This window comes from Nyctibius grandis, chromosome Z (assembly GCF_013368605.1).
Source record: "Nyctibius grandis isolate bNycGra1 chromosome Z, bNycGra1.pri, whole genome shotgun sequence".
NCBI lineage: Eukaryota > Metazoa > Chordata > Aves > Nyctibiiformes > Nyctibiidae > Nyctibius > Nyctibius grandis.
The window spans coordinates 87,434,758-87,449,068 of record NC_090695.1 but is presented as its reverse complement, the minus strand read 5'-3'; the positions used below and the strand labels follow the sequence as shown (position 1 = coordinate 87,449,068).

General features: G+C 40.9%; 1 protein-coding gene across 1 annotated transcript; it reads left to right on the top strand.

Moving 5' to 3' along the window:
- Positions 1-10,800: 10,800 nt before the first annotated feature.
- On the top strand, positions 10,801-11,286 carry LOC137676267 (coiled-coil domain-containing protein 70-like). Its single transcript, XM_068422965.1, has one exon. The coding sequence runs from the start codon at positions 10,801-10,803 to the stop codon at positions 11,284-11,286; it is 486 nt and encodes a 161-aa protein (XP_068279066.1).
- Positions 11,287-14,311: the final 3,025 nt, after the last annotated feature.

Genomic DNA, 14,311 nt, shown 5'->3' with positions numbered 1-14,311 from the left:
CTCCTTCCTCCTCACACTTCCCGTGCTCCGCCATGGTCTCCCCAGGGGCTGCCGGGGAATCTCTGCCCCGGTGCCTGCAGCACCTCCTGCCCCTCCTCCTGCTCTCACCTGGGAGCTCTCAGGGATGGTTCTCACACGTTTTCCCCCACAGCTGGGCAGAGGTTTTGCCCTTTTATAAACCCGGTTTCCCAGTGTCCCCCCCAGCCTGGCTGAGGGGCTCAGCTGTGCCCAGGTGGGGCCGTCAGGGAACCGGCGGGAACCGGCTGTGTCCGGCACGGGGCAGCCCCGGGCTCCTCTCACAGCGGCCCCCGCAGGCCCTGCCGGCTCCTCGCGGTTTGTACCCAACACAAAGGCGTTCCTCACAATCTGCCGCAGCAAGACAAGGCAGGGTTTTGAATCTCTTTCTACAGGTGAAACCTGGACACAGAAATGATGCAGCAAGAAATCGCACCAAGATGCCCCACAAGCCGTGCTGCATTCCTCAAGCCCCAGTACGGCTGCGGGGCTGGAGCAGGTGACCCTCCGAGGTCCCTCCCGCCCACCACTGCTCCGCAATCCTGCAAATGTTGTATTTCCAGGACCATGATTTACAAAATATCCACACTGTTTATGTGCAGCCTGATAAAGTCATGCTCCCCAGATCCTGAGGGGTGGGTGTCAAACTAGAGCATGACACTACAGAAGAGATGACTGGACAGAGATGCAGTAGCAGTTTACACCAAATAAATCTGTTCTTCCATCTAGTTTTTCCTCTTTCGTTAATGCCTTATGACTGTCTTGCAGTGCAGAATTCATAACCAGCAAGGCAGAAATCGGAGCAGTTTGCATTTAAAAAGTCTATACGGACCTCAGTGCAGGTTGGAATCTCTCACTGAAAGTTTTGACAGTCTCATGATGATTTTATTCATACAGTTTTTCCAGACAGACACTTTGGCCCAGCAAAGACATTTTTTGGAACAGTGGCAGACATTCCAAAGGTAAAGGTCACAATCATAATATCATAGGATAATTTTGGCAGGATGGGACCTCTGGAAGTTTCTACTCCAACACTCCACTCAAAGCAGGTGCAATTACATCAGGTTGATCAGGATCTCTTTCTCCATACTTAAAATTAACCTATTATTTCAGGGCAGAATTTTTGAATACTTAGAACTAGACTTAGCATTTTACGAATTATACCCAAAAGATTACAAATATTCTTATCCCCATCTATGGACTAGAAAGACTTGTGAGCATAGTTGTAGCAACGTGGCAATGGAGAAGAAAACATCTATGCTAGTAATTACATTCCAAGGAAATTACACCTGCCAAGTAAAAAAAGAAAGCAGAAAAGGTCATATGTACTGTATGTATATTGTCATAAACTACTTAAAAACTATTACAAATATAAATACAGTGATTTTGCTTGAACAGCTGGGGGGCATTTAACCAGCTATAAAAAACATTGTGATGGGCAGTAACTCCTAAGTAGTTTTTCATAAAAAATGGCTTTGCTTTAGACTAAAGTAGGTACAATATATGTTCACTCTGCCAAGCAAGTTTTTAAGAACAGAACAATGTCTGGGTTTTGAGCAGACACAGGAACAGCGATGTGGGCAATGTACAGTGGGCTAGTGGAGTGGGGTGCAGGTTTTTGCAAGCAAAATAGTCAAAGGAAATGTAATAACAAATCCCTGCAAATGCATGCAACATTTTTCCTAGCATTTCTTCTAAAATCCGTTTGATCATTTCAACTAAAGTGTTCGAAAACACAGCACGCAAAAAAAGACAGAGGCAGACATCTAGGATAAGAAATCTTAGTGTAAATTAATTATATTTAAACACTGAAAGTACCATGTAACCTCAAAAATAGAGAGTATTATCCTACTCCAATTTATTTGTAAAGGACAAATGAATAGCAAAGCTTCAAAGGAATTAGAAAACTAAGTGTTACTACACCTGTTTTATACCCAAGAGATATAGAAATGTTCAATTGTCCAGCCTCAGACTTGCTCAGTTATATTCTTGTCTTCATGTTGAGCATGAAAGAATTGAAAAGTAATGTACATGGATGGGAAAAAATAGAAGTCAGAGACAAACAGAGAAACAGCTATAGGAACATGGGAGAACACACTCTGATGTGTTGGAATTCAGCTCTCACCCCTGGGAAGTGCCTTGTCCCCTTTAGAAAAATCAATCAAACAACACACCTACCCTTAAAAAATTCCCCAGCAATCCCATTAAGAAATTCATTAATGCAGTGATATCCATAATGGACAGGAGAAACAAGCACTTCATCTTGCTTTTCAGATCTGAGCAAGTGACACAATATGACGCAAGAAGCAAAACCATTTTTATAGGCAAATAAGCCAGAGTACAAAACCGCAAGAATAGTTGTCTTAACCTAATGCTTAGTGGATTTCATGTTTTTTATTTTAAGCACAGTACAAGAAACGCAGAACGTTTATTGTGAGTCCAGAAGAGAAGTTCTTATCCTCTCTACCTCTGTTTAATACCATCCAATATTAGCTTGACACTGAAAATACCAACCTAGCTGTGCACGTAAATTGCATAGTTAACAAAGTGTTAGTTTTCTTTATAGGACACCTCTCAAGCTTATCATCTTGGAAAAAAAGGATCTTTTATACTTAGGGGGAAAATGGTGTTGGCTGGCTATGTAGTAATCACTGCCAGTATGAAAAATAGTAGGAAGCAAAAAGCTATATTATCAACAGCGTACAGAGGGGGAAAAAGTACAGCCATGACCACATTTGAACTGCTATTAGTGGCTGTTTCTAGGAGAAGATGGAGCCTGGGTTATCTAGCAGTGAGTTTGTATGATTACCACAACTTTTATTTGCTTTATAACACAACTGCAGTTCAGACAGGTTATCACAAGAAGCCTCGAACTAAGCTTTGCTGCATTTCCAGACAAGAAAATGAAGTCTGCACTGGCCGTGCTGGCTTTGGTGCTCTGAGTTTCCCTCTCAGAGCAAAGATCTCCTCCTTGCCCTGCTCCCACATGTGCATCAACCCCTACTGCATTCAAAGAAGAGAGGAAGATTACAGTCTACCATGGGACTGCAGGAAGAGAGTTTTAGCTCAGTGTCACTAATGATTCCCATCACAATTACTGCCAGCAAGAGAGGGAATAACAAATACCACTCAGCTTTTATGCCCTGCCTCCAGCGAGTGTGAGCTTTAGGTGTCTGACTGAAGGTGTCATGTACCCTCCACGTGAACACCTTATTTTGACCTTTCAGCATTTTCTATTTGAGCCACCTTTCCTTTCTCATCTCTTCCCATCATGGACGGTGATGGCTGTATTTTAGGAGACAGTATGAAAAGGTTAGCTAGTTTTAGCAGCTTTTGTTATAAGCAGAGCAATTTCTTCTCCTGGGCAGTGTGGTTTCTCCTATTAAGCTTTGGCCAAGTCACTCTCTTTCCAGCAGTGATGTAATTGTTCACTTTCCTCCAGAGGTGGGGACACTGAGGAATTAAAAGAAGCAGAAATAACATCTACACCTAGTGCCACTCACTGAATTTTCACCCACTCTGCTTCTGTGTGCTGGGCCAGCCTCCGCAACAGGAGAGTCACTTGCTGCCAGCTCAGATGGGACACAGGACCTGAGAGGATGTCAGTGCAAAGGGTCCAGCTCTGTGAGCTGAATGCAAAAGCAGACTTCCAAGCTGGCCCTGCTGCCATCAACCTCTGGCTGAGAAGAAGTGGCCGCAGTCTACATACCAGTCAAGGAAAATTAAGAAGCAAACAACTGCCTGCGAACGCTGTTTCCTGATGCATCACCATCAGGCAGCTTGCATCTTTGTGAAGGTCTGTTTGAAACAAGACCAAGAAGAAAGCTGTTGTCAGTTGCTATTGTATTTTAGCTTAACATTGAATTAAAAGTCAAGGAAGCAGGAGCAGAATATTCAAGAAAAGAGCTACTAAATGAGACACTTGTCAAACTAAGTTAATTTCTGTCCTACCCACTTTGACAGCACCTCTTTAATCACATACCAGAACAAGGAGATGATCGGTGCCACTGAATTAACTTCTAACTTCTTCTGAAATATTTAACATAGCGTTGTATAATGCTGGCTGATAAAATATGACTATGACCAAGCCTTTTGGAACATAATGTTGCTATGCTGAGAAGCCCTAGAAGAAGTATTTTATCATGAAATGTTTGTGGTGGACTGCAGGGCTCTGAGGCAGCATTATTCCTTCTCTGAGATGGAAAACATGCAGTACGGAAACCAGCACAGCAGCCAGTGCAATGGCACCTTAGTTAAATGCTGTGTCAGTGCCTTGATGAACCAAAGTCACTGCTAGCAACAGAGAAGCTTTCAAAGCACATCTTTGGTTTCAGGCAGCGTACGTATGAGTCACTGGAAGGATCTATGCATAAAACTTATAAATTCTGAATGATGCTATAAATTTGCCTCCATAGGAATCACCACATCACTAGGTTCCTCTGCATATGCAGCCCACCCATATGCAGGAGGGGCTGGCCTGCCTGATTACAGCTTGGTCACAGCACAGAGCACAAGGGATCATTAGAACTCAATGTTTATCTGGCTAACGTGTATCACTTTATGATCAGGGATCTTGCTGGAAGATGGAAGAAACAACCACCCAAAAAATTCTTACTCTCGATAGGACGGAGATAGCAAAAGAGAATTAGAAATGGTCCTATAAGGAGAAGAAAAGGAGAGGAAAGGATAGTGTGGGGCTAGGAACTCAGGGCAGAACCTATAATGGATTAGAAGGGGTTTTGTAGCACCACAGGGACTCACAGTAGCCAAATGAGGTGCCCAACTGCCTAAACATAGCTGGGCAGTCACAGGCTTGGGCAGAAGTACAGCTCCAGGGAGGCAGTGCCCAGAGAAGAAAGCAAAGCACTCCAGCATCCAGCCAGGAGGGGGGGCTAGGGAGGGGAGGTAGTGGGGGGATTTTTATTGGTCTGGTCCTTTCTGCCTAAATAGGCAGTTGGGCCATTTCCTAAGACATTGCCTGTCTGTAAAGGCAGCTGATGCCCTTTCTTATTGCAGGTGACATTACATCATGTAGGAGGTGTGTGGAACAGAGTTGTAAGTTTTTGTACAATTTCTATGTTGTCTATTTTTGTTTCCAGCAACTTAAAATATTAGTGAATTAGTCAGACCTTAACATGTTCACCTTTTGTATCTTACTTGCATCTTCACTGAGAAAAAGTGCTAAGAAGCAATAGTATGTGAACTGTTCAGGTTTGTCAGCGTTTAAGGATTAGTTTGGGGGTACATGTCAGCCCACACATTTTAATTTACTTGTCAAGTTCATATTAGGGATTTTGATAACTTTTAATAGATTTTACTGCAGATGTTTTACTAGCTGTTGAAGTACTGTCTGATAACTAGGTGTTTGGGATAGACACTGTAAAAACAATACATGGAGTACACCCACAGAGATGCAGTCTCCCACACTCATTCCAGAACAGCATTTCCATTTCCCAGCTGAACCTCTCCCGTCTCTTTCGGCAGAGACCCTTTTCACAGGCACAGGTGACAGGAGGACCGTATGCAGACCACTGTGAGGGAGGTACTTTGGGGACTGGACTGATAACCAGGTACAGGGCTGAGAATTAATAAAGGAAGGCTGTAAGAGCAAAGAACAGCCTGAACAGAGGAAACAAAGGGGGAGGAGAAGAGAAAACAGAAGATCTTCAACAGCAAAGAAGGGAAGACTGCTGTGTAGCCCCAGGGTTTAAACACTGCCCTGAGAAATCAGTCTCTCTGCTTAAATCTGCTAACAACATGACTCGGAGGACTAGAATAGCATCTGACCATCAAAAGCTTTGCCCACCAGCAGTGAAAAGCCCATTCTGCACATTCTTGCACCAAGAAAGAACATGTGGGAGAAAAGAGGGAGGGGAGGAAAAAAACGTCAGCTGAGAGCTCTTTGTTGTCAAATTTGAAATACAGTTAGTCTGTGACAATAAATTGCTCCAATACCTACATGACAGAAAGCCTACCTTGATAATTGACCTTAACTCCTTATACAAAACTTTTGAACCTGCATTATACTTCTGTATTCATTTGCACAGCTATAAATAACTACACAGGTTATGGGGGGAGATGTCCTGAGATCTGAGCAGGGAGAACCTGTGTGGGAGCTGCCCATCAGCAGTGGGAGAGGTGCAGATGATCTTATGCAAGGACACATTTTAATTCATTCTTTTCTGAAGGATACTGAGTAAAACTGTCCATTAATCTAAAGCCCTTAATGTAGTCGTACAAACACTGTTTTCTTGATGGCTTTTATGTATTTTAAGAAAGCCGATAATGACCCTATGGGGAAAAATAACAAAACAGATGGTGACTTAGAGAAATACCTGGAGAGCAAGTAATGCCATTTTTACAATGCAATTTGAGATGACTGTAGAGAGTGATTTGGTTCTTTCAGTGATTCAGGCTGCTGTTCCTCAGAGTGGCATAGCACTGCGTTAGCACACTGCACTATAAAGCACTTAATTCAGGGGAAAATCCATATGCTGGTGGCCAAACCAAGCTCATACATCAAAGACATCCCTGGATTAAATTTTCATCTATAAAAACAATGTAACAAGCCTGTAATTACCCCTATTTCCCCATCACAACACAAGAGCAGAAATTCCCAAGTAAAATATATATCCATATTTTGGGGGCTGCTGATGTTCATTTCTATGGCACAAGGAGGGGAGCACACCAACCTTCCCCACCTCCAGAGCATTCAAAAGGCATCAGGGAACATCTGTGTTGCTACTGAGGTTGCTGTCAGGAAAACAAGTCGAGTTGAATGGACAGGTCCCTGCTCGCTCTGAGGTCAGAAGCTGAGTCAGTCAGGGAAAGCACAGACCTGAGGCCTATGATCTTCTTGAAAGGCAGTGCCAAGAGACAATGCCTGTATGGCACAGCGTTAGAGGAGAAGGGGACATAGTCGCACACGGAGGACAGTGTTAGCTCCACTGTTTCCAGCTCCTGAGCTCTCTCTGCCTCTCAGGCTGTTTCTGTCTGAAAAAATAACCTCTGACAGTTTTGCTTCCTTAGTATATCCCATGTGAGTCCTAGTGCCATACTTCTTGTGAGCACTTTCAAATGAAACAGATTGTGCTAAGCTTGCCTACGTCTATTTTATAAGGCTGAAAAGGAAGATACTGCATAGAAATAATAATCGTTTCACTACTCTGAGTCCCATAACAACATTCATCCTCTAGAAGTGATCAAAATACTCATTTATACGTTATAATTCATCCCTTTTCAACGAAGTTGCAGAAATCAGGCATATGAATCCACATTCCCACTATGTCATACCTAGGAACTGTCAGTAGAAGAAAGTGTTTTGAAATAAGTGAAAAGGGGAGAGGAGTGATAGGGCAGTGGAGAAAGAAGGCAAGCCAGTCTGATAAACACATAAATGACAGGCAGAAACATTTCTATGGTAGAGCTGAGCTGACTGCAGAGGGTGTTTTGACCTCTGCAGTGTCTGGATGCTCACAGCTCCATACAACTGCACTGCATATTCCCTTGAAATTATATCTATTCTTTGAAGAAAGGAATACAGCTGTCTAATTCTCCCTTTCTTGTACCCAAAATGAGCTCAGATAATGAAGCCCTAATACTGAAGTTTCCAGAGTAATCTTCACAGATACAACCACCACCCATTTTCTCTCATGTATATACTGTCTCTCTCTTTGGGATAATTCCATGAACTGTTGATTTCAGTGAGAAAGTAAACCATTGCTTTTTTAGTGTTTATTCATTCATGTTAGCCTGAGGCAATGCAGATGTCAAGCATAATGACTTAATCCAAAAGATGCTCTGAAACCTCTGTGCTGATCAGCTGCCAAAGCAGCAACATTTTTAGGATCAGCAGGTCTTTGACAGGCACAAAAATATTTTGCAGTAACACGTTGTAGAATATTTTAAAACCAACATTAGAATCATTAAACAATTTAGGTTGGGACCTTCGGAGGTCATCAGTCCCAATCCCATGCCTAAAGCAGGGTCAACTTCAAAATTAGATTTACACTAGTGTTAGAGTTACAGCACCTCAGGGGAGATTTCAAAGAAGTACTAAGAAGAAGATTCTCCAAGATCATGATGTGCAGTTAATCAGGTTTTGATTATGCTGAAACTCACCCCATGTGCATGCACTGCAAAAAAATGTGAATGCACTAGTTTATTTCCCTCACAGTCTTTCTCCCTATTATTCAAGAAAATAGAAGTGACTTACATTGACTTCAAGACCTTGATGGATTTCTTCAAGCTTCTGGGAGAGGGACAGAGAAATGAGTTCCTGAAGGTTCACATAGAAAAAATTATGATGTTTGATCAAATGTTGGCAAGTTATAAGGGAGAAGGAAAATAGATTTAATGGAAGAAAAAGATCGTCTCTACATGCACAGAAGACTATGTACAATGGTATATAGACTTACGTTCACTGGCAGCTGTTCTGCGGGATTGTTCTTTAATAATAATCTTGAAATACAAAGTACTTCACACAAAATAGTGCCTACTCAGGAGGGAGCTTGAACTCAAACCTCTGACTGGATATCCATGTTTTTCTGGTTTTAATTCCAGTTTTAGTCCACTTATCAATTTGTCTGATTAGTTTTGTCCCTCTATGCATTTCTGGTTCAAAGTTTCTGAACAGTAAATTTATCTAAATATTAAGAAGAAATAAAGATTATGAAGTAATATCAAAGAATGGGTCAATAGTACATAACCACAGAAAATGTTAAGACTTAAAAACTGCTTAAGAGAGCTAGAATATAAAATACGGGGAATTAATTTATTGCAATGGAAGGAAAGGACAGTTTTGTCCACTTCTAGGCCAAAAAATATTAAAAAAAAAATCCTCACTTAGCACTGCAGACAATCAAAATGACAAAGGAAAACGAAAAGACAACAACAAGAACTGAGAACAACCAACATAAGAAATTTTATAGTCAGACATGATGTAATCACGTAGCAAGAGCTTTTCCTCCTGCATAATACAGCCCAAGGAATATCGGTTGGTAAACTTCCAAATTCTGTCTTTACGTTCGACTACTCCTACTTTGTGACGTGTTTGCCTCCAGACACATTGGATCCAGTCCTGAGAGGTAGTTAGGGCCAACAAGCGAGAAGTAAAACCCATATGGTGTGACCTCACAACTAGGAATTACTAGCAAGCTACTCTGTGTTCTAGAACTGTCTGTGATGGTTTCTGAGCTCCTCACCTGTAGGATGCGAGCTCTGCTAACACAGACAGCGCAAGAGTCTTCAGTGTGACAGAAAGCAGCAGGTTTACAATACAGAAAATATTTACTCATCATTTAATACTGAAGATTTGAATAGACAGTGAATCTGCCTGGTGTTCACTCTCTCTTCCCAGAAGCAGAGTCCATAGATGTACCCAAGATGTTCAGTGCTCATTAACAAAGCCAAGTTTTCCTCAGAGCCATTATGTTGTACATTACTTACAGTAATGAGTTGTGTTTTCTTATTCCTTGCAAACAATATAATGTTACTGGATCTGTAAACTTTGTTTTCCAAACACCACAGTGTAAAAAAAAGCAGCTGAAGTGTAAATTACACGGGATTGCACCTCTATATTACCATTACTTTACCATACTATTACAACAAACAAAACTTGCCTTGTATAACCACAAACATATGCACTCACATATGTTAACAGAAGTAGTCTATGGAGTGAAAAAAGGTGATTAGCTGCAAGAGTTCAGTGTATTTCATGGAATCATTAATTCATAAACCTTACGAAATAAAGTCTAAAGCAGAAAAGATACAAAATTGTTCCTGAAAGAACGATCAAAAATGACAAAGAACATTTAAACACCTGTGCAAAAAATTCATATCTTCTCACAGAGCACAATTCACAGGACAAAGACCGTTCTTCCTCTCATATTACACTCAAGGTACTACTAAGCTAGAAATAGAGGTGTAGAGGACAAGTATTTGTGTTAGTTACAATTTTCTTTAAAATTAAGGCATACACTGGCCAGTAACCACTGAACAAATTTGGTGATACAAACAGCAGAACGGTTTCAAGCTATCTGGTAAAGAATTGGTGACAGTACAAAAATCCCAAAATGATTGTGACTAGCGATTATGAACGCCACGCTGTAAGATGAGCTCCTTTTAAGTACGTCCCATTCAGTTCTGAAAATAGAGGTACCCAAATCATTTGTCACTTCAGAAAATCATCCACCATTAATTTTTGATAACCTGACTCATACTGCATTTATGGAATGACCTGATTAGTTTTATCTGAGAATTTCTTAATGTAACATAGCTTAATTATAGTTCATGGAATTTATAGCTAATGCCACATGCTTTTGTATTCTTTGAGTTTGTTTTAGGGATCCTAACAGTGTCTTTGCACAAACGCCTTCCCTGTTTCACTGGGAGAAGCAGCCAGCATCCTGCATAACAGCAGATTTGTACTTGAAGAGTTTGCTGCTTCACCCTGTCAGATCCAAGCATCCAGTTTGTATAGTGTCAGTTGTAATCCAAATGAAAGAAATCAAAAACCTAAAGGATGGAGCAAATAAAACACAGTAGTGAAATATCTGCTTTCTACTATTCAAAGACACAGAACAAGAACTTCCACGCAAACGTGACCAACTTCCAGAAGCAGCAGCTTTGCAGGATTTTGAAAGAAGAGGAAGGAGACTTCAAGAAGGAAATTAAAGCCACCTGCAAAGCAAATAAGAGTTTCATGAAGACATCAAAGCCTTTCAGGAGGAGACCAAAGCCTTATCCAAGGAAATAAAGATCCTTTAGGAAAAGAACAAAGCTTGCATGGAAGAGATCAAGAACATTTTAGAAGAGAGCAATAGCTTCCTACAGAAGACTAGGGACTTCCAGATGAAAAAAAAAGTTTTCCAGAAACAAGTTGGTAGCACTCAGGAAAAGCTTGAAGAATTCTGGAAGAAAATGAGGGCTGCCAAGGAGGAGATCAAGGTTCTTCAAGAAAGGAATAAGGCTGGTCAGGAAGCAGTCAGGGCTTTCCTAAAACAGAATCAAGATATCCAAGAAAATAATAAAGACATGTATGAAAAGAACAAAATCCTGCAGGGAAAGAATAAAGCTCTGCAGGGAAAGAACAAGACTTTCTGGAAGGACTGTATGGCTTTCTGGAAGAAGAACAAAATCTTCTGTGAGGAAGAGTTGGCTACCTCAAGCAGCAAATTGATTCTCTGGGAAGAATCTATAGCTTTCAAGGAGAATGACCGGAAGATTCAAAAGGAAAAAGGAGCTCTGTGGGATGTAGTGGAAGCCCTGTGAGACAAAAAATTTTCCCTCTTGAAGAATTTCTATATTCTTCCAGAAGAGGAGACACTACTTGAAACAGAACAGAAAGTTCTTTGTGGCAATTGTGGCCCAGCTGTGGACACTGGAAATGAAATATTGGAGTAAATCAAGCAGATCTGAAGCACAACTTCACTTTCTACCAGAACCTAAGTGCTAAAACACAGATAGGCCTTACTCCTTTCACCCTAGAAGCTTGGAAAAGTCATGATGGAGCTTAAGTTCTTGTTTGTTTGTTTTTTTAAAGTTCAGATTATTGTTTTAGCTTTATTAATGTGTGTGCTCGTTTTTCTCTTATTTGTTTCTTATTTCTCTTACCTTGACTTACAAGCTCCAGCAGTCAAAACTATTAACTGCAGTTCTGTTCTCAAAATGCTCCATTGAAGTGTGCTTGTGAGTTATGCAGAGACACACACTCCAGCCTTTCAGACTGAAATGCACTCGGGGTCCACTGAGCCCACTCCAGATGGTTTCATTTTTTTTTTATAATGTCCAGATCAAGACAATAGTCTGTTATCTACTGTTATTCACAATTACCTTTTCTTATCTGCATTTTTCCACATCTCCATCTTATAACTTTAAAAATTCTTACCTGAGAATTTCTGAAGTTCAGTTTTAAATTAAAGAAAATCAAGATCATCCAGTTCAGTTCAATAATTTTAAGGCAAATACATTAGCTGTATTTCCCACTGTATCACTTGAATCAATCATTCAGAAGAGCAAAGTAATGCAACAACCCAGCCTTCTGTCTTTCCAAAGCCAAAACAGTATGTTATACAGAGGTAGTGTATCGATATAGCCAGGCTCAACACCTGCATGAGGTTGGCAATGCATTATCTGAATTTAATTATAGCTCTTTATTTTTGCTGCATAAAAAGCAACACTAACAAGATAGCTGATTCAGCAGCTTCAGTAGTAAATCAAAAAAGTAATCACTTCACAAAGCCAAATTCTCCTCTTCTATATAGTGTGTGTGGGGCGGGGAAACACGCCAAAACATGAGGAGTCAATTAATTTTGATTAATGAATTTTCTCTTAACAGGAAAAAGGGGTTAAATCATAAGTATGGTCACTCACATATGTCATGTCCCTTCCATATCACAATTCTTCAGCTGTTACCTATCCATGACACTTAGACAAACAAATGCAAATTCCTGAAGTCATTCTGAAATACGGTCATCTCATAACCAAAACAAAATTTCAGTGGAGGCTATAAAAAATTGAATTGATGTTCACTGTGAGTTTTGAAAATAGGTCTAGAAGTGACTTATCTCAGGGAGAGAATCATTATTGGGGAAACTGCCTGTTTCACATATTTCTTGATAATGAGGACGTCATTAACATGATTAAAGAAAATCTTTCTCAAATATATTTAGCAGATAATTTCTCATACTAGTCCCAACATCTTACTACTACTTAGTAAGGACGTGGCTGTAACCTTCAGCTGAAGACAGTAGCTTTTGCAGTATATCAACCAAAATCAAGCAACTAATTCTGTTATCTCTTTAAAATTGAAATTATTTACTACATGGACAAGAAGAACAAAGCCCAAAGGAATGTAATAGTGGTGGATGTTTCATTAATGCTGATCAAGAGCAAGGAGAGCAGATATTATATCTGACTGAAGAAGATGGTTTGATATAGGGAGCTGTAAGCTAGACAGAAACTAGGAGGAGTTAGAAATAAGGCCAGATGTAAACAAGGCTGCAGGAATTGCCCTATAGAACAATAATACACAAAAAGACATTTACTAAATGATATACAGGACATGACTTCTGATTTGACAGGCAATCAGGAAAGAAAACACTTTAATTTTTTAGACATGTTGCGAGTCAAGCTGAGAACTGTGAATTCATCTGTGTAGGAGAGGAAGCTGAGAGAGGAGCTGGGGGACAGCTGGGATCACTTCTTTTCTTGGGGAACTGCCTTCTGGAAATTACAGGCTGACACATTTTGTTGCAACACGTCCTGTCATTTTTTTTCACTTGTATCCTGTTATATTGTCTCTTGGACTGTAATTAAGTTTGACAGAGGAAAACAGACCAACTGAGACTTAACATGATGTGGCAGTTAATAGATATGCATATTTGTCAATAGTTTTGTTAAATAAACCTCACTGGCAATAGACTACAGAAAAGGCAAAGGTAAAAAGACAAGAAGTTCTGTCCCATGTAGAGAAATAGGATAAGTAACTTACATGGTTGGAATCCTCTTGAAAGTCTCCATGTTTTTATAAATGAGATGAGCGGGTGCTGCTGTTTGGATGCAGGGCACAAGCTCTTCTTAATGGTACTTTATTGACCTAATTCTTTGTTCCAATGGAAGCGCAAAAGCAAGTACATTTGGAGAGTCTCATTCCCTTCACCTCTCACAAGCCTGTGTCCTTGATATGCAGCACCAGAGAAGCGGTCACCTGTATGTAGGTACTTCCCTTCAGCACTCGTGGCTCTCTTTCCAGGAGAGAAAGGAATATCTCCTGGCCATGACTCACTGAGCATCAATGACTGTCCAGCCAGCTTCACCTAACTCCCACTAAGAGGATCACCTGCCTTGGAATACGCTCCAGGAACGAGCAGTGCTATGCAGATGCTGTACTGGCTGACCTGGTGTGCCCGTGCAAGTGTCATGCTGCTCAGTCCAGGTCACCGCTCCCACCCCAGTGTAAGCTGCAATAGGTCCCAACAGGCCCCTTCAGTGGGACAGGGGGCTCAAGAATGTTGTGTTGATATTCATTCCAACAGGGCTGCTATTCATTCAGCACCAAGGCAGATAGAAACAGGTCTTAAAACACAAACCAGTAGATGCAGTCTTGCCTTGGATAGAACAAGGAGAAGTTACCAGTAACACCCTTGTTTAGCTCAGAAGTTCAGATGGAGTGGTCCACAGAAAGCTCAGCTGCAGTAGATTGGCTCAGCCCCATAAGCTTTGATTAGCATTGCTACTTTACTCAGTCCCAGAGGAAATCTTGCTCCATGCCAGTCTAGAAAACCCATGATAAAAA

Coding starts and splice junctions, on each gene's coding strand:
- LOC137676267 (XM_068422965.1), top strand. CDS start 10,801: ATGGAAGAGATCAAGAACATTTTAGAAGAGAGCAATAGCTTCCTACAG.